General features: G+C 40.7%; 2 protein-coding genes and 1 long non-coding RNA gene across 7 annotated transcripts in view; 1 reads left to right on the forward strand and 2 right to left on the reverse strand.

Annotated features, from left to right (window-relative positions):
• Positions 1-834: 834 nt before the first annotated feature.
• TENT5A (terminal nucleotidyltransferase 5A) lies at positions 835-7,929 on the reverse strand. 5 transcript variants are annotated; one of them, XM_077162319.1, is made up of 3 exons: positions 7,808-7,929; positions 6,534-7,077; positions 835-5,477 (listed from the first exon to the last, which is right to left on the reverse strand). In XM_077162319.1, the coding sequence occupies exons 1-3, from the start codon at positions 7,873-7,875 to the stop codon at positions 4,701-4,703; spliced, it is 1,389 nt and encodes a 462-aa protein (XP_077018434.1). In that variant the 5' UTR covers positions 7,876-7,929; the 3' UTR covers positions 835-4,700. The 5 variants fall into 5 exon arrangements, with proteins under 5 accessions (XP_077018434.1, XP_077018436.1, XP_077018438.1 ...); XM_077162321.1 differs by lacking the exon at positions 7,808-7,929 and adding an exon at positions 7,468-7,611; XM_077162323.1 differs by lacking the exon at positions 7,808-7,929 and adding an exon at positions 7,569-7,584.
• Positions 7,930-8,292: 363 nt separating this feature from the next.
• On the forward strand, positions 8,293-22,071 carry LOC143684904 (uncharacterized). The gene is made up of 3 exons (XR_013176260.1): positions 8,293-8,506; positions 20,289-20,395; positions 21,901-22,071. It is a non-coding gene; the product is annotated as an uncharacterized LOC143684904 (long non-coding RNA).
• The window catches only part of LOC143684902 (uncharacterized), a 68,630-nt gene continuing 58,044 nt past the window's right edge, over positions 12,825-23,410 (reverse strand). Inside the window, exons 3-5 of the mRNA XM_077162324.1 lie at positions 15,205-15,302; positions 13,588-13,652; positions 12,825-13,231 (exon numbers count right to left, since the gene is read on the reverse strand). Of these exons, the coding sequence (XP_077018439.1) occupies positions 13,132-13,231; positions 13,588-13,652; positions 15,205-15,302 (263 nt within the window). The 3' untranslated portion in view covers positions 12,825-13,131. The remainder of the gene's footprint in view (positions 13,232-13,587; positions 13,653-15,204; positions 15,303-23,410) is intronic.

A 23,410-nucleotide genomic window follows, 5' to 3' on the forward strand; every position in this document is an offset into this window, starting at 1 on the left:
GGCTCTTAATACCAGAAATGGCCCTTTCGTAAAGGTCATGCATCCTGTCCAACATCAGGACTTGAAATAGCTTTAAAAACCTAAAGTGGGTGCACAGGTGGTTCAGTGGTAGAATGCTCATTCTTCACGTGGGAGGCCCGGGTTTGATTCCCTGACCATGCACCACCCCCCCCCCCAAATGAAACCCTGAAGTACATCCTATCAATAGCCTAGGCTTCCCAAACTTTCATACTATTGAGTATGTCTCCCAAATTACACAAACCAAAATTATTGTCTGACCTGTGGCAATTTGAATAGGTGAGATTATATTGAATACTAGCTAAGGACAATTTCTTTGTACCCATTGCCCACAAAACTAAGATTTTAGATCCTGTGATTTACCTCCTTCTATTTACCTGCCCAATTCCTGACTTCTCATACTTACTCTCCTTACCCCAAGAAAGACTACTGAACCTCAAACAATACATTACCACTGATGAATCATTTCACTTGGGCTACTCATGAAAACTGAGGTCCACTCAGGGCTATGGGGCTGTGGATTCTACAACCATGAGCCTCTACTGACAGCTCTGATATCTGGGTTGCTTAACAGAGCTAAGTTAAGAAGCAAACAAGACTTTTTGGCACCTATCAACTAGATTCCTTTGGAGCTAAGTGGCCAGGCAGAGATGGGCTGGCCGAGAGGTATATTATGTCCAATTGGAAAGCTGCAGAAGATTGGTCTTCTCCAAGTGCTGCCTTGTCCTTTCTCCTGGACATAGGTTGAGATTTAAGGGAAACAATCCTCAGCCAGCACAGACACTTGACACAATACTTGAACACAGCAGACACAAATCAATAGAAAAAAATAACTTCTTTTATTTACAAAAAAAAAATCCAAATATTGGATGCTGTAAACAAAAATTCACAATCTGTTCTCTCTAGCACTGATTCAAACATGTCAGTTTTTTAAGAGTCTGTTTTCCATCAACTTCTTTCCTGTCTGTGACACAGCCTATAGTCAAAATATCCCAAAAAAAGGTGACCCAAGTTGCAATTTGCTGCAACAGGATGCTTCTGAGCAGGCAATGGTTGTAGAGAGTTTGGAGGGAGAGACAGCCAGAGTGGCACAGCCTCCTCCATTCTGCAATACTTCGCAGCAAGTCTTGCCAAGTTACCTTAACATCTTCAGACTTGGTACTTCTACCATTTACTTTGTTAGCAAGCCATTATTACAACAAAATATTACATAGAGATTCTTTCTTAGCAGTGGAAAGGCTATGCAAAAAAGAAATCTTTAGGAAAGAGTATATTCAAATAGGTGCTATATATGAAATTACCTTTTTTGGCTTTTTGGTTTCATCTAACACACTTCATCTTTAACAATAACAACAGAAAAGCTTAGTTTTGAACTGCTGACAGCTTTCAGCATAATACATAATACATTTCATTTATAAAACAGTTCACAATATTCATTTAACAAGCACTGCAATGAAAGCAACTTTATGCACAGTAAAGCAACCAACAATAAGCAAACAAAAAGGGGTGATAAAAACAGTATATTCACTTCTCATTTCATTTCCTTCTTGACTTCGATTACAGATATTTCATCTTTGCATTTCTTGAAGCCATGTTAAAATAGTCCACTCAATGCCAAGGTGAGCAGATACTTCATCCCATTTCAAGAAGTGAAAAGTCCTTCTTGATGTACGAGTCTTGAGGCAGCTGCATTTACTGCAAATGTAGTAAACTTTTTTAAAAGGGCACTGTCACAGATTAAGTGTTCTCTGACATGCCAGAGTGGACAAGTGAGAAGAGCCTCTAGAAAATAAACTGCTTCCCATTTTAAACTAACAGCACAGTAGGCCAGATAAACACAAAAGCAAAGAAATCACAGGCACTAATTAGGAGCTGAGAGTTGTCCTCTTGAACTCTACGTATGGCTCTCTCACCAGACATTCAAATATTTAGGCCACACATCCACAAAGACATATTCCATTGTTTTTTCAACTACATCTGCACAAGACTATAGTACATACAAAAGAGAAATAAATTATATAAGTCTTAAAGTAAATGCTGAAAGTTCTCGAGTACAGCATGTTCTATCTGAATGCCAGGTGCTGGCACTTAGAACTATGCAACCAATCCTGGAGTAAGCAAGAAAATAACAAATATTTGAGAAAGTGAATAAAAAATTTATTTTAAAATAAGGTTCCTCCAAACAAAAATCTGTGGCATAAATTAACAGCAGGTTGTTGTTATGGTAGAGCTAGAGCCCTCCAGACTCTTTAGTGGACAACTGATTTGTCAAAGTTAGGATGAGAAAGACGAAACCAGATCACCAGCTGCTCCTGCGTTCCCTGGCCTTCCCTTAGTTTTCTTTTAGAAAGCTTTCAAACAGCTAGGAAGGCAGAGTTTTTGACAGGTGAGTGTCAGGCTTAATCTGCAAACTGAATGTTTCCTGGGAATTCACAATGTTCAAACACAGGGCTAGAGTGAGGGAGACTCAGCCAACCGTGGGAGTAGGGAGTTCCCTAGGAAACAGTGAGTGGCAGTGCCATAGCTTTTACACCTCTGACAGGATTCACAGGTAAGCTGCTATATAGTAAACCCTTCAGGTTCCCATTTAGCTTCAAAGAAAGACAAGTAGTCCAGATGGGTTAACCTAGCACTGAGCCATCTGAGTGATGCTCAAATAACAAATAACACGGCCAATGGGATAATTCTGTTTTCCTTCCCAATCTCTCTTTGATTAAAAAAATGGTCTGGTGGGTCTCAGAGGAATTACAGTAAGCAGTCATCCACTAGGATTGGTAGAGAATGTATGGCTGCTTCACCATGCCATACAAAGGGAAGGTTTTTATGTTAGTTTAGTTTTGTTGTTTAACAATTGTATTTTCAGAGATCAGTATCAGAGGAATTAAGGGCTGGGAGAAGGTATCATTTTAGGATTAGCTGTCATTGAACTGCAATAGTAATTGGCAGATCATTTCAGAAAGGTACAACTGATCTCTTGGGAAAGAAAATAAAGTAGGATTTGTTTTAATGTAATGTGATTTAAGTACAGTACTAAATACTTAAATGCAGTGTGACAACCAGATCAAAGATATTTCATATTGGCACGAATTTATAAAATCTTATATATAATATATATCTTATATATAAATTTTAAGCAATTGTGCAAATACTCTTGAAAAAGGGTCATTTCACATTTACTAAATTCTAGTGGTCCTGGAATGCTAAAAGCATTCATTAAAAAATTCATTTAAATATTAACAAGTAGTGTTCAGATCACTAGAAAAAAAACTTTTTTTAGCAGTCAGGGATTTAAATAGCCCATTATTGATCTACGATCCACTGAATTATACACCATAGAGGTATGAAGAAAAAGGGTTCAAACTGCCAAAATGGCAGTTCAGTATAAGAAACTGAGTGCTCTGCCAAACAAATATCTCCCATTCGTGGAATTCTATGGCTCACAAATAGGGAAAAAAAAGTCACTAAAATGTATACTCTCTGCTCTTTCTATCAAATATATTATGTTTCCTTCCTTCATTTTTACTTTAATTTTTTACATGTGGGTTTTAATTCATCACTGCAATATGCCCACGTCCCACGTCATCCTGTTGAAAACAAAAGCACAGTATTTAAACATTTCCTATTTGCTACATTATTCTAGACCATAGTCAATGTATTACGTGTGTATATATACATATAAATACGTATATATGTATACACATAATATACACACACATACACATGTACCTATAATATCACACCAACTATGTTAACTTTATACAAGTATTTGCCAAAAAAAAAATATATATATATATATATATAGGGCATTTCCTCCTCAATTCACAAGCTTGTGTTGTTTTATTTTCTTGAGTCCCTGAAATAAAATAATCATTAAATCATAAAAAAATTTCCCACTTCAAATTTCCAGAAGGCAACAGGCACTTTGATGTACATTAGTGTGTAACAAATATAGTAACTCTTTATATATTCTATTAAATCTCTCCTACTTGGGTATTTTTATCTGTTAAATCTTTGGTCCTTGAGCATACTTTCTTTGCTATAGCTGGTTTTGCTAGCATTTTCACATTTTTAAAATGTGAGCTATGCAAGCAGCTGGAAATAGTGGATTGTGTCATCATAAGTTCTGTTTGTTATGAGAACTGCACCAGCCTACTACTGTTCATTCACAGCAAGCTGTTTCTGTTAGCACAATAGGATCATTTCACAGAAAGCACTTGCTACAAGACCCAGACAGTGATCACAAGGTTGGGAGTTCCCCTTCTCCCTGTACTGAACTCCTGAATCGATAAGTTGGAGTGAGACCTCTTTTTCTGTATATCTCCTTTGTGAATTCCACCTTTAAAAGAAAATTTCCAATATTTTTTTTTTCTTATGGCAAAGCTATGGGAGCAAGTACTGCAAACCCATATTGTCAAGCATTGTTATTTTAGGAGAACCTGGTTGCTTTTAATGACAGGTCTCTTTTGTTCCAAGATAGAATCCAACTGGGTAGGAGGATGAAGTGGGAGGCTCAGGGGTATCACGCTCCCATACCTATTAAAAGATCCACAAGTTTTGACAAGCTTAAAACCAGGAACAATCATTGCACAAAATACACCCTTAATCAGAGCTGGGTCACTCTTCCCCCCCCACCCCCTATCTTTTCTGAAATAGCTTCCCCACAGGACATTTTTCAATGATCCTTAATTACAGGGTAGCCAAGTAGAGTATGTCTGTTGCTGGCATGTGAATACTGGCTGAACCTGTGCAATGTAGTAATTGCTAAAGTTGGCATCTGCTACATAGGGGGCTGGCTGGTAATAGCAAGTGACATTGGCCACGTTAGGGATGACATTTTGGTCAGCTAGCACCCGGATAGCCAGCATCGTGATAAGGTTTAAAGTCTGTCTTCTTTCATGTCCCATCAGGCACACCGTACTCTCATTCACCACTCCATGAAGAGTCATGAGATAGTCGTACTTGCGGTCTTCCAATCCCACGAAGTGGTTCTGCAAATAGGACTCCAGTTTTCTCTGCTGCTCTCCAATGTCTGAGAAGTCGATGAAAAACCTGGAACACATATACCTCTGAAGGGTCTTGATCTCATCAGAGGCAGGCCTAAAGCCCCTCACCAAGAGGTTACAGTATTTAAGCAGTCCTCCCCCTCTGATTTCTTCTGGATTTCTGGTGGCAATAATCTTGTTACAAAGGTGATCAAAGGCTTCATGGAAATCACCGTAGACACTTTCACCGATTATAGTGGGGTGAAACGTTTCAGTCATTGGGTTCTCTGAACATTCGTAAAAGAGGAGGAGAGAGTCTAATTTGATTTGAAAGGAATCTACACTGAATTCAAACTGCCTCCGGAGGGAATCCACAAATTTCAGTTCCACATTTTTGCCACTGTTGTTTGACAAGGAGATAAGACTCCATCGATCAGAGTCATTGCACACTTTAACCATTTTCTGCACATAAGCTTCCTACAATTCAAAAGATAAAACAAAAAGATGAACATAACTGGAATAAGTAAATACATCCTCTTCACAGCTAAGAATTATTTTGCTCTCTCTTTTGTTATGTCTAGTTTCAGCAAAACACTACCTACAGGCTTAAAATAGTCTTCAGAAAACAAAACAACAAAATATATTTAATGAGGTTTTCCGTCTGGGAAAGAGACTAGAAGTAATAAATAGTTGGAGGCTTTTGGCATCAATAGCACAGAACTAGTCGGCTCTGTTGTCATGTCTGATTTTTTAAAGGTTATTTTCTGAAAATGGTCTATGAGGCACAATATTCACACTGTTCAAGACAAAAAAGCATACAGTGAAAGTTAGTCTGCTTCTCACCCTTGTCCCTAGCCGCCCAGTTACTCAATCTCTGAGGCAATCTCTTGTTTGCAATATTCTGTGGGAGCTTTCAGGGCTACTCTCTGCAGTTACAAGCAAATAAGAACTAAATTCTGGGCGGCAATTTTAACTAACTATAAAAAACGCACCTTGAACCAACGGAAGAAAACACCATATTCTTACCGCGGGAGCCAAACCCCGGAACCACTATATCCTTCCTTAACAGACAGCCGAATGCAGCTGTGAAATTTATTCAGTTTCCAATTCAATAATAAGCTCAGTGGCTCAGTTCTGCTTCAGGCTGCTATTTTAAAGGCTAGTTCCCATATAATGTCACAGAGTAATTATTTGCATCGCTTCATTCTTCCACGTATCAGAATCCACTCGGGACAAGGCACAAGCACGGAAAGCCACGAGTTAAAAAAAAAACAACGCCGGGGAAGAGAAGGGAGGGCAGAGGAGGAAGCGAGAGAACAGTCGCGGCGCAGAAACACCAAGTAAACTAAAATACTCAAAGCCGTCCACGCACCTTCATTTGCCCATAAAAAAAAATACGACTATAAATAAAATAAGGGCGCCCAAACCCGTCACAGCAGGACACACCGAAATCCCTCTATAACCTCTGTCCGCCGCACTCCCGCCGGGCCTGGCCGCGCGCTCCGGACTCAAACCCTTCTCCCGCTGCTTTACCTTGAGCGTGAGTGGTGTGATCTTCTCTTTGTTCACCCCTTCGGGTAAGAAGTCCAAGAGGCAGTCCAGCACGACGTCCTTCACAGTCTGAAACTCTTCTTCCCCACGCAGGTCGGCGCAGAAGATGAGGTCCAGATCCTTGTAGCCCAGACCGCTGTCCTGGTGCAGGACGTGGCTGGCAGCCGAGCCATTGAGGCGCACGTCGCGGACGCCGATGCGCTTCTCGGCCAGGCGCCGCCGCACCACCTTCACGATCAGGCTCGGCTGCAGCTCGAGCGTGGGGAAGTTGCCGCGTCCGTGGATGGGGATGGTCTCGCTCAGGATGCCGTCCAACCGCTGCACTTGCTCCCAGTTCAGCACGTTGCAGTGAGCCGTGAGACTTTCGCAGTACTCCAAACAGTGATCCCCGAAGACGTCGCCGCCACTGAAGTCGCCGTTCAGCGGGATGTAGGGGCTCCCGGTCAGCTCGTCTTCGGCCATGGCAAAGTACTCTTCGCCCTCCGCCATGAAGTGCCCGCCGAACGCCACTTGGCCCTGCTCAGTCCTAAAAGAAGAATAAGGAGGTGAGGACTCGCGGCGGCAGAGGGCATGGGCCAGAGGAGAAAAGTGCGTGTCCCCCACCCCCAAGATAGCCCCCTGGCCCGGGAACTCTTCGGAGACCCTCTTCCCCCATCCTGTCCCTCGCCTCCCCGAGCCGCGCGCGCGGGGTCCCGCAGAGCAGCCCCGCACCAAAAGTATCTCTGATGCATCTGGAAAGAGCAAGCGAAGAGTCCCGTCTGTGTCACCTGAAGGCGGCCGCCCCTTCTAGGAGCGCAGCGCGCGAGGAACCGCGAGGCGGCAACACTTCCAGGAGCTGCAAGTGCGCTCCGGCCGCTGCAAGCGACTTGGTTCTCCCCAGACCCCCGCCGCCTGCGCTATAACTCCCGCCCCTTACCCCGCCCTGCCCGCGCCGCTGCCGCCCCAGCTGCGGTAGTACTGGAGGTGGCGGCTCCTGCTGCCGCCGCCGCTGCACAAGCTCCTGTCTCTGGAGCTTACAGTTGTGCGGGAAAAATGTCTTCAGTACTTTTTTTATACCGGGCTTCTCTGCGCTTCCGGGGCCCAGACGCGCGCGCTCGCCACACCCTCTCATCTGCATAGGGCGCCGCCCCCGCCCGCCCTGCCCACCAAACCAGGTTGCACTGCAGCGCTGCAGGCCTGAAAACCCCACCGAGCGCGACATCTGTGCCTTTATACCTGTACCTGTGTATATATTAGATTACTGAACGGTCCCTTACCCCCACGCTTCTCTTTTCTTTTTCCCCACGAGAAGACACCGAAAATGCCTCGAGTCGTAAGTTGACATCAAAACCAGATCAGACTAAAACCACACAACTGCAGAAACTTCCGAAAAATGAAATTCTCGTCGGATAGAGGGACGTCATTATATCTTAATGACGGGGCTCCAGAGGCGGAGATTCCACATGACCTCACTTTTATTAAACAGTATGTCTGTAGGTAGTCAGACCTTTTATTCCATTAATAAACTCGGTTTCAGTGCGAGCTAATGAGTCCGAAAATCAGTTTCGGAGGATAAGGGAGCGAAGGACTCTCAGATAACTGGGTGTCGATTTTCTAAACCTCAGGAAGTGCCGAGGGGCGCGAAGGAGCCGCGGGGGCGGTGCTGCGGGTGCTGGGTGCATCCGGCTACTGCGCACGAGCGGCGTGGGGCGGCGGGAGCGCGGCGCGAGCCAGCGCGCGTCACCGAGCGGACGCCCCGGCGAGTCGGACGGCTCCGCAGGCGAGCTGCCAATCGCAGAGGACCGGGCGGTCCCTGAGGGCCGTGTGGGGAGCGCGCCCCGGGTGAGCGAGCAAACTTGGTGTCTGGGAAAGGGGCCGCTGCGCGTCCTTTCGCGGAGAACTAAAGGAGGTGGAACTCGTTTATTGCAGCCGGCTAAGGTTCTCCTTTCTCAAGTACGAGTATGGAGAGTGGCAAGGTAAAGGAGCGTCCTGGTTATCCCCACCCGCTCTCGAGTACCCCCAAAACCACCTCACCCACCCCACCCGTCCACACACACTTTCTCCCGGAGTTCTACTCTGGTCGCTCTCTTTCCAAATTAGCCCAGACCAGAAACAGGGTGGGCGGGGGGGCGGGCGGTGTCTGAAGTGAAGGCAAATGAGAAAGCGTTCCCTTCCCAAGCCCCTGCGGATCCCAGCCTCCCAGTTTAGGAAGTAGAACAGTCCGCCTAGTCCCCGCGGAAGCTGCTCGGTTGCTGGGGGCTGGGGAGGTTGAGGGCGGTCACTCGCGGAGTAAACAGCCGCGTTGCAAAGTCGCCCCCTGCCGGTGCCCTGGGGAGCTCCGTCCCAAAGCGGAGACTCCTCCTACCTTATCACCAGGCCTAGCGCTGTAGTGGGTGGGTGAAGGAACCCCAGGACAATTCTCATAGACCCATCGCCTCCCCCCACCCCGCCCCAGCACACCCATGTATTCGCTTATCTGTCCTATTCAAGTGACCAAATAAAAGACATTTGATGGCTTGTTATGTGCCGTGTACCGAGGTGTGTACTAAAAATTTAGGAATGACTTCCTTTCACACAGTCTGGCGGGCATGGCAGGCAAGTGCATAATTATGGCTCAACGGTACTTGTGTCTCGACGAAAGGACGTTCCCGCACAGAGGGGGTGATCAGCTAACTAGAATGGAGGGCCCGGGGAGGACCCCATAAGAGAGGTGTCTTTTGAGCTGAATCTTGAAAGAATAGACTTCCCATCAATGTCGGAGAAGGAGAAGGTCATAAGGAACAAAGGAAGGATGTAGTAGAATTAAAGTATATATTTATCTCCCTATGGTAAAAAAAAAAATGAAGTTGTTAGTAACTGATGGGGTCAGGCCTTGAACCCAGCCCTTTTGTCTATTTATGCCAGTCAGCCATCATGGCCAGAGATGGGGTGACTGCTAGGATTTTCTAGCTAGAAGGGAAAACAAATAGCAAGAAGAAAAGAAAAAAAAATCAGTAAAGGTCTGTTAAAAATGTTTCTTTCATAGGCCAATATATTCTATTCCTTCTTAAAACAAGACAGAAAGGATAAATTATATATTAGATATGCTACATTAAATAAAATGAAGGGGATAGAAGAGCCTCAGAGATGGTGAGCATCTCTGCTTCATGCATTGCCCAGGGTTTGCGTTCAATGGAGCTAAATAGAGTCTGCATTTTAACTAGCTACCCACGTGATCCTGACAATAATGCTCCACTCTTACTTTGCACCTTACTTGCTGCAGCCGCTACAGCTCTGTTCTCTAGGTTGGAGACCCCTCTTCCAAACTGAGGCTTCCCTTCTCTGCCCACCTGCTCCCAGGATCACTCCAAAGGATGGAGGACACTGCTGAGAAGTGGAAGCAGAGTGTTAGGCTGGACAAGTATTCACAGAGGGTGTTTCATAGTCTATCTAGGGAAAAGAAAAGGAGTCCTAGAAACAATAGGGGAAGATCCCTTCTCCAGAACTGATAGTTTTTCATGGCTGCTACTTCACAAATCCATTTACAAAGCATCCCTCACTTCCCAACCAGGTTCTCTGCTATGGCAACCTTCCAAGTCCCCTGTATCCAGACTGTGCTGCCTTCTGCCTGGGTTATCTGTAATAATTCACTTTTGGCAGTGCCTTGGTGGGCATTTTAATCTTTGACTGGATTGATACATGCCTGATGCAAACTGGCCACTTATTATATATTGTTGAATGAAAGCATATGTTGTTCATTTTCCCTCTTCTTCTTCACACTGAGATAATATTTAGTTCCAGAGAAAAAAATATTCATCCTTACATGAAATTGCATTTTACAATAGCAGGCATTAATTTATTTTCTTTCTAGATAACCAAAATAATTATCAAATGAGAAAATCAGTACTTTTCAAACTGTTCACAGTCAGGACATTTTTCAGTACAGTTACTCTTAGACTAAATTTATTTAAAGAGTTGCTATAGGATTTTTTTTTTTAGGATTTAGATTCTGAACCTACTGGGTAAGTAATTTGTTTTTCACCATTTAAAAGAAAAAAAAAGCTATATTAATATAATGCTATGAGTTGATAAAGGTAAGACCACCACAAAATTAGAATATGGACGGTCTAAATTCACACTGCTTTCTGAATGACCAAAATGAATAATTATCTGAAGGTTTTAAAGGAAGCGTTTACATATGTTTTTGAGAAAGAATCACTTATAATTAGTGATCTTGAATGAAAAGTTTCAGTAATAACCTATACCTAACAAAATAAGAAATTCAATTTTGGCCTTCATAATAGTAGCCATTATTGAGTTTACTTTTGTTGTCAAGCAGTGTACAAAGTATTTTATATACATTGCTTCTTTTCAGCATTTTCCAAGAACTAGAACTTTGCATAATACATTTCCATTTTCAAGATGCAGAAAATATGGTACAGGAAGGTTAAGTAATTTCAGAAGTGGCAAAGCCCTGGTTCACTCTCAGCTTGTGGCTGTTCCCCTACTGTTCCTTACATTCTATGCTTCTGCTTTCTCATATTCCCTTCAAGCTTACTGGAATTGGCTCTGCTTATTCTTTTCTTCAAAGTTCTGGATACTCAGGTTGGACCAAACTTTGAAGATCAAGACCTTTATCCTGAAACCACCGTGAAGGCCAAAAGGCACAGTGACTTAACTGGGCTGATAGGAGTTTCTTCCCCCATCCAGAAATGACCTCCTCAGCAGTGGGAGCTGACCGACTAGCGGCATTAACGATAGTTCCCAGGAAATATCAAACTCAGAGAAACGCATTCTGAGGTTTGGAGACTGCCCCATGTTCACTTAGCAGTGGTGGCCACCTTTCCCTTTTTGCTTTATCTGCTTCCTGTCTTCTCAAATATGTCAAATAAGCAAATATGAAATTGTTTCCCCAAATTCATACCCAGAAGGAGAAACAGAAGACAAGAGCTCCAAAAAATGCTGTGAGGCTTACTACTTCCTTTCCTAGTCCTCTGACCTGTCTTCCCACCACCCTCTTATCCCATTCTTGATCTTTGCATAGTAGCCCTCTCCACTCTCTTAATTGATTTTCCACTTTCTGCCCCTTCTGTTCTTTGATCCTTTAGACAAAAAGTGATATTTTGCAGTAGAAGTTGTATGCAGGGCTGAGCAAGGGCAAGGTGAGGAATTTGCCCCCATCTTTACCACCTTCCCCGACCTCACCCTACCCCATGGTTATTTGCAGACCTTGGAGGGCAAATCCCAGTAATTCCTAAAGCCACTGTGGCCCACAGCCCTGAGGGACCCAGCATCCTTTTGCATGCACTCACACTTAGGTGTCTCCTCTGCAGAGTAAACCAGACACCTGCCCACTGACAAGTTAGTGCTAATAGAGCCACAACTAGCCAAAGGACGTCATGTAAAAATTAAAAATTGCTTGAGAAACTAAATTACCTGTGTGCTGGTTTGAAATTACATCCCCAGAAAGGCCATGCTCTTCTAATCCAGTCTCGTTGGGGCAGACCTGTTGTTGGGTGGGACCGTTTGATTAGGTTGTTTCCTTGGAGATGTGATCCCACTCATTTGAGGAGGATCCTAATCCTTTTACTGGACTCCTCTATGAAGAGATTAAAGGCAGAGACAATAGAGCGCAGAGGTGAAACCAAGACACAGATGTTTGGAGATACAGAAGGAGCTGAGCCATTTGAACCCAGGAGCCGGGAGAGAAGGACAGCAGACATCACCTTGTACCTTCCCATGTGTCAGAGAAAACCTAGTGCTTTCAGCCTTTCTTAAGAGTAGATTTCCTCTTCTTGGCATCTTATTTTCACGGCCTTAGAATTGTAAATTATAAATTAATAAATCCCCTTTATAAAAGCCAGTCCATTTCTGGTATATTGCATTCCAGCAGCATTAGCAAATCGAAACAACCTGCTTTCATAGGGAAATGGTGCTTTTGAAATTACTTTTCCCATGTTTATTCAGGGCTTGTCAAGGCCAAGAACATCCTAAGTCACACAACTTTTAGGTTAGTTTGGAAGTACCATCTCAACTTCTTACTATTTGTATGGTTGTTGGTAATAAATTGAGGTTAACTTTTATTTTTTAAACTTTTTGACCCTCTTTCTCCTTTATTACACCATTTTGTCTTCAATACTGTTCTGACCTTGCCCCAAACTTTTACAGCCACGTACGGAAAAGTTGCAGTTACACTCAATTGCCCTCAATCATGGGCCAGCACCCCTTTCTCTTGACCAAACTGTTTAATCTTACACCTTTATGAATTCATTTAAATGATCAGAAGCAAATAACTAAGTTTAACGGAATCCTGTAGCTATGCAGTAGGTCATTTGTATGCACATTATCTCAGCTATGAACACCTTATAAAGCGTCACCACTGTACTGTGGAGCATCTTGTAAAGTATCATTTTCCAAGGAGTTTTGTTATTTACAATATCTCTTTGAAGTATATGACCATGTGAAAACAACTCCATTTACAGTCCAGGCCAGTAAACTTAAGAAATTTAATATGCAAGCAATAAAGGCCTCCATATTCATTTTGAAAATAAAACTCAATATAGATTCTCCTTTAGTAGGGTACTCCATCAGAAAGAGTAGCCAGTATTTTCTTGTGCTATTATCAGTACTGATTGTGCCAGAATTTCTTCCTGTTTTGACATCTCAGTGAAATGCTTCCCGTTTCATTCAGTGTTGCAAGTCCCATGGGCCAGGCTGTCTTCCTTACTCCAAAGAAAAGAGATGGTCAAAAGTTACATTCATTTAAGAAAAAAAAAAAGAAAAAAGTTACATTCGTTTGACAAAATGTAAACTAGAAATACATACGTATTTCCAAATTCCAAAGTAATAGTTGTATTAAGATATGTTTTCCTCTGTAAGTTTATATTGGAAAGATGTTTAGCTTCTCAGAAGAAAATGCTGGTGGTTGCTTGTGTAGCTTGTAAAACGTTGAGAAGGATACAAGAGGAGAATATAATAAATTATTCCTCTTTCCTATTATTTAGCCAAAAATGCTTGTGAACCTTGTGAAAATAAGACAATCTTCTAAGCATTTACATTTTCAACCCCCCTTTCTTACCTTAGACCCATGTTGTCACATTTGTTAGCTGTTGATAGGTGCTCTCTTTTATATGAGCTTTTAACCTTTCAAAGAGATATAAAATATAGTAAATACCCATTATCACTCAATTTTAGCTAACACCATTTTTACCTACTACATTCAAAAATTGTATAACTGCTGTGTGAATTTGTGGCAGCTGCAGAAGCCGTATTTGCTTATATGATAAACCTTACATTGATTCAATGATGCATATTCTTCCTTGTTTGAGGGAATTTTTTAAACATTATTTCTACCATTACCTTATTCTTTATGTCTTTTCCATTTAATTTTCTTTTCATCTTTTACCTCAAAACTACTGCCAGTGATAAAATAATAAATTATATCTCACAATTGTGTTATCTTGATGTTTGGGAGAAATTGCTATGAATATACAGGCAATCAAAACATTATCTTGGAAAGTTTGAGAAAATGAATGCAACAAATTACATTTAAACAAAAGGTTTTGTTGTTTTTGTTTGTTTCTTGAAGCTACTAGAGTGGTAAACATTTTGAAAAGACAGTTAAAAAAACTATCCAAGCAAAACTCTGGGAGGTAAGTCTGGCCAACTTGGAAACCCTGGGATTCTTCATTTAAATGTGGGAAGGGAAAAATTGCTCCTGATTCTCTACTGAGTGTAATGTTAATGAGCCTGATTTTATTCTATAATGTTATGGGATAAAAGTTCTACTTTCTAACAAAAGGAATGGCTTCAGAATGCTAATGTTATTAGAAGGTTAGAGAGAAGTTATAGGAGAGAGAAAGAGCTATAAAACCATGAACCATGGAAGCTTCTAACAGGAAGAAATCGGTTTCTAATAAGCTGCAGCCTGGGCAGGGGTATTAGAAAGTAAAAAGGAGTTTGGATGGACACATGATTAAGAAGGCTGAGGATTCACAGTTTAGATAAGTAAGCTTTTTCTAACGGTCAATGGCACTACTCTCCAGGTTTCGAAATTTGTAATCACTCAAGGAAGTAAGTAATTGTTTAGCATAAAAGAAATGGCATTCTTATTTTTTCTTAGCATCATGCCATGGGGATTTTTTGCTCCATAACTTCTCCCTGGTTTCCATTAAAATTCTGAAGAATTTCCATTTTTCTTCATTGGCATTAATTCAGCAACCGCATCCCATTCCATCTACTTAGAGTTCTTTGTGAGCAGCAGATGGGTTTCCTCACACTGACCAGGAATGGACGGTTTTGGTGTGTGTTAAAAAGTAAATGCTGCTTCCAAGGCCTTGAGGCTTGCCTCATATCTTCCACTCCTCCCACTGACATGTCTTAGAAATCTGTGTTCTTCTGCAGGTTGCAGGATTTGTTTAGGGATCTAAAAGTACATATACATGGGACAGGCACTTTGTACACTCCTGAGGGTGGAAAAACTTGAAAAGTGTGGCCTTTCCAAGCTCAGACGAGTAGAAAGTAAAAATAGTAATATATTTTTACTTTAAATTGTTTTATTGCATAATATTACATTTCAATTATATTTATGTAGTACATTATAATTTATTTTATATATCATGGCCTCAACCAAGTATGGCCTCATGGCCTCAACCAAGAGATGAGTAAAAAATATCTCTGACATGAAGGTAATTACCCTTTGCATTTTGGATGGGTCATTATTTTGAGTCACACTTTCTTCATTAACCAAGGAAATTGAGTTTTCGTAATTAATAGTTCTTGTCCACTCTGTGTCTAAAATAGAAAACATTCAGATTAAAACATTGAAAACAAACTAATTCAGATATTTTTAGCTACATGATATCAAACAGCCAGATGTCTGGTTAAACTTCATTTTTTTAACAGAGTGAATTAGAAATTTCAGTTTTTTAAATTTAATGACCACTTTGATCCGAACATTTACTCTGGAATTTGTATTATGTATTTTGAATACCTGTATTGATCAAATTAATCAGAGGTTTTACAAACCTCCACTGCACTAAATGTGTGTAGCCTGAGTCTTCAGCTCCCCTCAACTCCAAATGTGGCACATGATCCCCTGTGGGCTCAGTGAGCTACAACATCAAGTGTCTCAGACATGGATACATTGGAAGGTGAGAGCTTGTACTCACAGAATGTACTTATGTCTCTCCTCATTTTTTTTCCTTGATTGTTTGTTCTTTCATACATTCTCTTTCTCATTCCCTGATCTTTAATACAAATAATGGCTATTGAATCAATCTAGTGCCCTAAGCCTCTGTCATAGTCACCTATGGTAAATCCTTTAGGTTTGGCCACTAAGATTATCTGAAAACCACCTGGCAAATAATCCAGATAAAATAGCCTAAATATGTCCTGTGTATCTCTGGTGAAAAAGTCTCTCTTTGAAAGATAGCATTTTCAGTTGAAATACAGTCAACTTAACTTTTCGTAATATCCTCAATGCTATTATGCAGCAGAATTTCCAGTATTATAACCATCTGATGATTCATTTTTCTGAAGCCCCAGTTACATATGATTAATGAGATTTTATTGCAGATTTCACTTTTCTCTTTTTTGTTTATCTTTCTGTGCTTCTGGAAATACTTCAGAATCTTCCACCAACGTTTTGTTTTTCTTTAATAAAGTGATGTATGAAGACTAATAAGTTTTAGATTTCAAAGTATGCTTTTACCCATGGGATATGAAATTTAAAATATATACCATTTACTTCTGTGAAGATGTTATTATTTATTCACATTCTATGGTAATAAGCATGTGTATATTTTGATTGACATTTTTGTGCTTTTTTATATTTCTAAGACATTTGAGTATAGGGATCATAGATACCAAATCCTACATATGTGGCCTGAAAATAGTAATATGCTTATGAGGACAAAGGGAGAGTATATTTTAAATCTGTTCAGTTCTTCAAAATCTACCATGTATGGTGTTTATCTAACTATTATGTAAATTTCTATTTCTTCCTTCAGTCCATTTCCACAAAAGCCTCTCTGACAGCAACATTTCATATCATCTGGTGGCTTTTGTCAAATTATAGCAGAAATAAAATATGGAGGATTTAATTCAGCATTTACAGACCCATAGAGATATCACCATACTCGTTGATTTAAAGTTAAAATGATTAAAGGCTTTTCCACATCTAATTGAAAGTACTAACCATAAATAGTGGTTTTGTAAAATTAAAATATAAGTTATTCTCCTAAAACCTGTGGAAAAAAATATTGTCTCCCTGAAGAACATTTTGGTCTCCTCAGACACTAGGATCATGAGTTCTAAGTCACTTGCTTTGACTTTTTTATCCAGCCACATATCTCCCTTTATCTTTGGCCCTAGTCCAATTTGCTTTCATTTGGGGCCCATGTCTCTTTGTCTTTCATCATTGTTGGCCAATAAGTGTGCACAATATATTTTACTACATTTAATTGCCCTAGGAAATTCAAGTTTGATTACAATTAAGTAGACTATATCTAGTATAATACCATTATAGCCTAACTTGGCCAGGCATCTGTGTTTCTATAGATTACATTATCCTAGCACACGAAATATTCATGTTTCTGATTTGGCCATGCCTGTAGGCTGTGACCTGCTGTTTCTTGCAGCTGAAATTTGTTTTTTGTTGTTGATGATGTTGTTTTTGTTATTGTTGTTGTCATCGTTATTGCTCTCGTTGTCAGTAGACCATCCTCACAATTTCATAAATGCTGTTGAATTCCCAGCGGATTCCTATATTTCCTATCTGTTCCATTGTTCTACAATGAGATCATTCTTAAAAGAAAAGAAAAAGGGTATTATTGCAGAATCTCGCAAACCAAGACCAATCAAAAATTAAGTAATAGCTCAAATCCTGGCACCAAAATAGCCAAACTATTTTCTGTTTAATAAATTGTGATTCAAAGGAACTTGGCCCTAGAAAGAGACTAGGACACACCATAGATCAGCTGTCCATTTTCCTTCGATCTATGGCAAGGCCATCTCAAGTTAAGCCACATCTTCTTCATTATTAATTGCTTGGGAAAAGCCAATAGCTGACACAAAGACAGCAGAGTACATTATAGTAAGTGAGGTGATTAAGTCATGAGGTTGACAGTTGGAAGCAGGTACCCTGAGCATGAATATCTTTCCTTGTTCTTGAAGATTTTTCCAATGATAACGTATAAAAACTCCCCTTAAAAGCAGTCACAGGCGGGCCGCGGTGGCTCAGCGGGCAAAGTGCTTGCCTGCCATGCCGGAGGACCTCGGTTCGATTCCCGGCCCCAGCCCATGTAAAAAAAACAAACGAACAAACAAAATACAATAAAACAAGAAAATGTTTAAAGATGTTTCCCTTTCTTCCTTCCTTCCTTCCTTCCATCCTTCCTTCCTTCTCTCTGTCTTTCCTTCCCTTCCTCCCTCTCTCTTAAAAAAAAAAAAAGCAGTCACACTTCATTTGAGGTGGGCATAGTAAACTTCATCCAAGGTTAAGCCTCATAAAAATAAATTATTTAATTAAGGAAATCAAGCTTTGTCTAGGAGTTACAGGAGTCAGGAAAGATGAGGGCCATGGGGATCAACAGCCAACAGTGCATGTGCATTCAAGTCAGAGCTCCAGGGAAATGCTCCCCTGGTGCTGCTCTGAGAAGGGATAAATGCAAGATTGTGACCGAGGGTCAGGCTGGGAGAGCACACTGGGTAGTACTAAATGAATAAACACATGTAAATATGCCTTAGAGCCTACCCGGCACTTTGGAGGCTCTGATTGCCTACTAACTATTCTTTCAGTAGGACCTAGAGTGAAAGCTAATGGGTAGGAGTGGAGGCTGGCAAAGGCAGAGGAAGAGTCTGGAAACCTGGTGGCACTTCTCCTGGGCTTGATGCCCCTGTGGTTCAAATGGCAATCTCAGGCTCTGGGGAGTCCGTTCTCATGGCATCCTGGAGGCTCAGGCAATTCCACCTGAACTCCAAAGTAGATACATACTGGTCCCTATCCTTCAACTGGGTGCTGGTAAGGAGTGATACCATATGAAAATATCTGCCTATAGCTTTGGAACTGCTGGGTTCCAAAAGTCTCTAGAAATAGAGACTTTTAGTCCCTTCGATAAGACAATTTTCAATGCCCCTTCAGCTGAACTGCATGGAAAGCTGATTTTTCAGCTGTGGACAAAGCCAGCAAGTTCCCCTTGATATCTAGGCAGGATCTCCAGAGTTAGAGAAAGAATAATTGAAGAATGGAAACATCTCTCTTACTGAAACATCAAATAAACCCACCACAATAAGTTCGGAGCCAAGAAGAGATCTTCGAGAGAAGCCCCAGCTGGTGGCAGCTGGCCATACTGGCAGTCTCTGACTTTTCTCCCTAAGTATTGCCTTTCTGTAGCGTTCTCTCACTTTGAGTCCCTCTATTACTGCTAATTCTGGGATCTGACTATGTGCTGTAGTCCCTTTAAATGGTTAGCTAATGTGTGACCAAACCCTTCCTTTGAATGAAAGGACAGCCTTCTCTATGACAAGCCACTGTAGCCTACATTAGACAAAATAAAACATAAACATAACACTTAGCCCAATGCACTATGCATTTTTATTATACCCACTGTGATGATGCAAAATTTTTAACAGTTAGTTGTATGGTGGTGACTTTAAACTGAGCAGAGACTATATTGTCCTGTGAAGAGGTTCAATAACTCTCAAATTGGAACCTTGGAAGACCAAAGGACAGTCATGAAGACTGACTAGACATAGGATTTAATATTTTCTCCTGTGCATGCAACTTTTTTGAAGACATCCTGCACTTGCTTATAAACTCTACTACAGTTTCATCAATGACCCAGAAAATGAATGTTCAGCCAAGAGGTAAGAGAATGACCAACTGGTGAGGTGACCATCAGACTAATTCTTTTTATATTGTCCCTTCAGATAAATGATTGGTTATTTGCCATTTTCCTATATAATGGTTCAATATTATTATTACATTAGTGTAAGCAATATTTCAAAGAATAGGTGGGATATAAATATAGGAATGCAATACTTAAAATGAAATAAATGTCTCTCAGAACTCTAACTCTTCCCTCTTTGTGTCTTTTCTTAGGTGATTCTCTTCATTTCCACTTGAAAGCAACTTTTGCTGATGTCTCCCCTTTTTTTTTGTCTTCACTGCAATCATCTTAGTTTAGCCCAGCAGGCTGTTTGACTACTATGCAGAGTAACAAAGTCACTTCACAGCACAATCTAGAATTCAAATATATGTACATATATGCATTAAAAAGTTTAACAAATATAATGAAATGATGCAATGGCCTCTGATATTTAATATCTAATGTAATAATAATATTGAACCATTATATAGGAAAATGGCAAATAACCAATCATTTATCTGAAGGGACCATATAAAAAGAATTAGTCTGATGGTCACCTCACCAGTTGGTCATTCTCTTACCTCTTGGCTGAACATTCATTTTCTGGGTCATTGATGAACCTGTAGTAGAGTTTATAAGCAAGTGCAGGATGTCTTCAAAAAAGTTGCATGCATAGGAGAAAATATTAAATCCTATGTCTAGTCAGTCTTCATGACTGTCCTTTGGTCTTCCAAGGTTCCAATTTGAGAGTTATTGAACCTCTTCACAGGACAATATAGTCTCTGCTCAGTTTAAAGTCACCACCATACAACTAACTGTTAAAAATTTTGCATCATCACAGTGGGTATAATAAAAATGCATAGTGCATTGGGCTAAGTGTTATGTTTATGTTTTATTTTGTCTAATGTAGGCTACAGTGGCTTGTCATAGAGAAGGCTGTCCTTTCATTGTTCGGGTCTCTAAGGAGTCTTTCTATCCATGTGGACTTGAGCAGATTTGATTTAAACTACTTTTGGGGTAAGTTTCTATCCTGAGGAGAAAATAGATTTATAATAAATCGACCCTAAAAGTCAGAAACGTACCTTGCAGAGAAAGGGTACATTTCATGGACAATAAACAGGTGCAGAAATCCTTTAATTATAAAATATGCCCTTTACCTGAGAAAACTTATACTGTGCTGACAAGTGGCTGAATCTAATAATAAGCCTTTTCATTTTATACACACACACACACACATACACACACCTATAATCTATGAACATGTTAAGACCAATATGTTCAAACAACTCATTGACAAATTGCTGGGTGTGACCAACATCAGCTCCCTACTCCCTCTGGCTTTTGAAGAAGGTGCATTTATTTCACCTTTTTCCTGGAGTCCCTTGTATCAGTTCTAACATGCCTCTCATTCCTCCTCGTATCAAGCACCAATCTTGCTTTGGAGTAGGTGATAACCAAAGACTGTAGATGTATTTAGTAGTAGTCTCTTAAAGACCTCAAAACCCAAAGGAATGAATCTGTAATTGAAGAAGATTAAATTCTAGTGGGACCTACTTTGGTTGCTACTTGAGATGCCATCCCCATTGCTTCTCAAACCAGACCACCCAGGCAACTGCCTATGCTGTCTGCCCATACATTTTGATAAAGCCACCCAGAAAACCCCTGCTGATCCAAATAGCTGTGCTGGCTGACTCAATTGTAAAGTTTTCCCTGTGTCAAATAAACCACAGAATTTCAGCAGTTAGGACCTGAAGACAGCATCACATTATAATCTTCAATCAGTTCCATCAGTCTCAAACTCACAGTGCTGGACCTTTCTGCAGAATTTCAGTTTGGCTTTTATTATTCATTGAGGAAGTCTGATGCATAGAATAGCTTCCTCTTAGCAAGGAAAAGACTAACAAGTTAACAGTTTTTTTTGGGTAAAGTAGAGTTAATTATCAGGAAGCTGCTGATAGTTCATTGCTGACCTAGGAAGAATGAGGTCAGCTAAAATAATAGGGCTATTTAAAGTTTGGGTCATATACGACGTCATTAAGGATCAAGTTATTTCAGCAAAGAAAATATTGCAGAGAGCTCTCCTCTTAAAAGAAAATAGTTTTTCTTTTCCTGCTGGAAGACTTCCAAACCACACCATTGCAAAACCTAAACACCTCAAGCCATTGAATGCTAATGTTCAACTGTCTCGTTCTAGTTATCTTGAAAGCCTTTTCTCTGTTGGTATTTGATTTTTGCTAAAATCCAGGTGTCATTTGGTTTTTAATCCCAATTATGTTCCTTATGCTGGGTGAACATGCTGTCATGGCCTAGGTGTTACTTTTTTACACTCTATATAATGTAGCATGTCCTCCACATTGCTCTGTGTGATTAGGAAAAGTAGTAATCAGCATTTTACTAGAGTGGGGGAAAACACTAAAGGGCAGGGCTGGCCCCAGGCATGGTTGTGAAATACTTGAAATGTTTTAAGTCCTTGCCTCCTAATTTGTCATTTAACTATTTTTGTGCTGTGAAATCTTTTTCAGCCACTTCCCTGTGATCCCTGTAGACTTCAGTTTCCTCCTCTGTAAGGAGAATTAACCGAGACCTGCACGTTCAAATGCATAGCCTGTTGCCTGACACGCAACAGCATGTTTGGACATTGTTAGGTCATCAGTGTCCTAATCAACATCCCCTAAGCCTCTAAGCCTCAGGGGCAAAAGGATACTTAGTATTGATTTACAATAAAATTGCTTGAAAGAACAGTTGCTTTTAATAATTTCATTCTTGAAGACTAAGAAACTTGCCAAATCCAAAGGAATGTGCCTCTAATTTTGATATTTCATGCGCCCATAAGGGGTGGGGAGGAGATGTGGTAGCTGGTTAGGAGGAGGCTTGACTCTTACAATGATGACAGCTGCCCCCATTCCTTAAGCTAGCATTGCTGGGGGATGGGGGGGGATAATAATAAGATAGTGTGAGTCAGCCTTGGGGGCAGCATGAAGACCTGGGGGATCACACCATATCTGCAGAGCCCAGGTCCCAGTTCGGTTACACCACTCCCCCCAGCCCCATGAACCCCACAGGTCTGGGTTCTTTGGCCTCTCTCCTGCCACCCACCATTCACTGAAGGGTCTGATCAGTTAGTGCATCCTTAAATGTCCTAGAACAGGGTTTGTGGGGCTTGAAGGTTATACATTTATAGGGACCTTCTTTAAGAGAAAGGATGTAATATAATAAATAATAGGTTCAAATGTGAATATTTATTTAGAGTAAGAAATCACCACCAATTATATATTTTAAAAGTTGATAAATACCGCAAACATCCAAAATCCAGAAAAACTGTCATATATATTTTTTCCCATTAACTTCCTAACATACCTCTATAGAAACTTTTTTCCTGCCTTTTTGGTCACATACTCTTTGATTACCTCCTAATGTATTTCTTGACAGGAGAGAACTTCTGAGTTAAAATATTGATGAGAACCAAAATATTTGCAAAAAGTTTTACATTTGAAGTTTTTACATTTTGCAAATGAGCTTCTCCCTCTGAACAATGCAAACCTTTTTTTCTCATCTACAACCCTGATAACTTCTGGTATCATAGGACATGCTCCTATTGCATTATAACCTCTGGCCCTGCAGCTTCATTTCCTGACCCCAGGTAAGTGGGCAGGTGGAGTATTTCTGGAAGAATTTTTACACAAGAATAGGTAGTGATAAGTTAGCTATACCTAGAAGTTACTGCAAACCACAAAAATATATCCCATTAAACCCAAACTAAGTGTATCCTCAATTCAATTTCCCATCAGCCAAATACTCAAAATGTCCACAGCCACTCAAAGGCCACCCAACATGAAGGGAAATAGATGGAGAAGAAGTAAGCATGGAAAGAGAGAACAGGCTACTGATTGTGGCTTAAATGTTATTCTTTTGTAAATTTACAAAAAAATATACTAAATTAGTTCATTAGTTACTCAGAAAATCAGACTCTTCACAGAGGGGGTTGAGAATGAGGGTTGAGGTCCTGCCTTACTACACTTAGAGAAAGATTTC

This window comes from Tamandua tetradactyla, chromosome 5 (genome assembly GCF_023851605.1).
Source record: "Tamandua tetradactyla isolate mTamTet1 chromosome 5, mTamTet1.pri, whole genome shotgun sequence".
NCBI classification, from domain to species: Eukaryota; Metazoa; Chordata; class Mammalia; order Pilosa; family Myrmecophagidae; genus Tamandua; species Tamandua tetradactyla.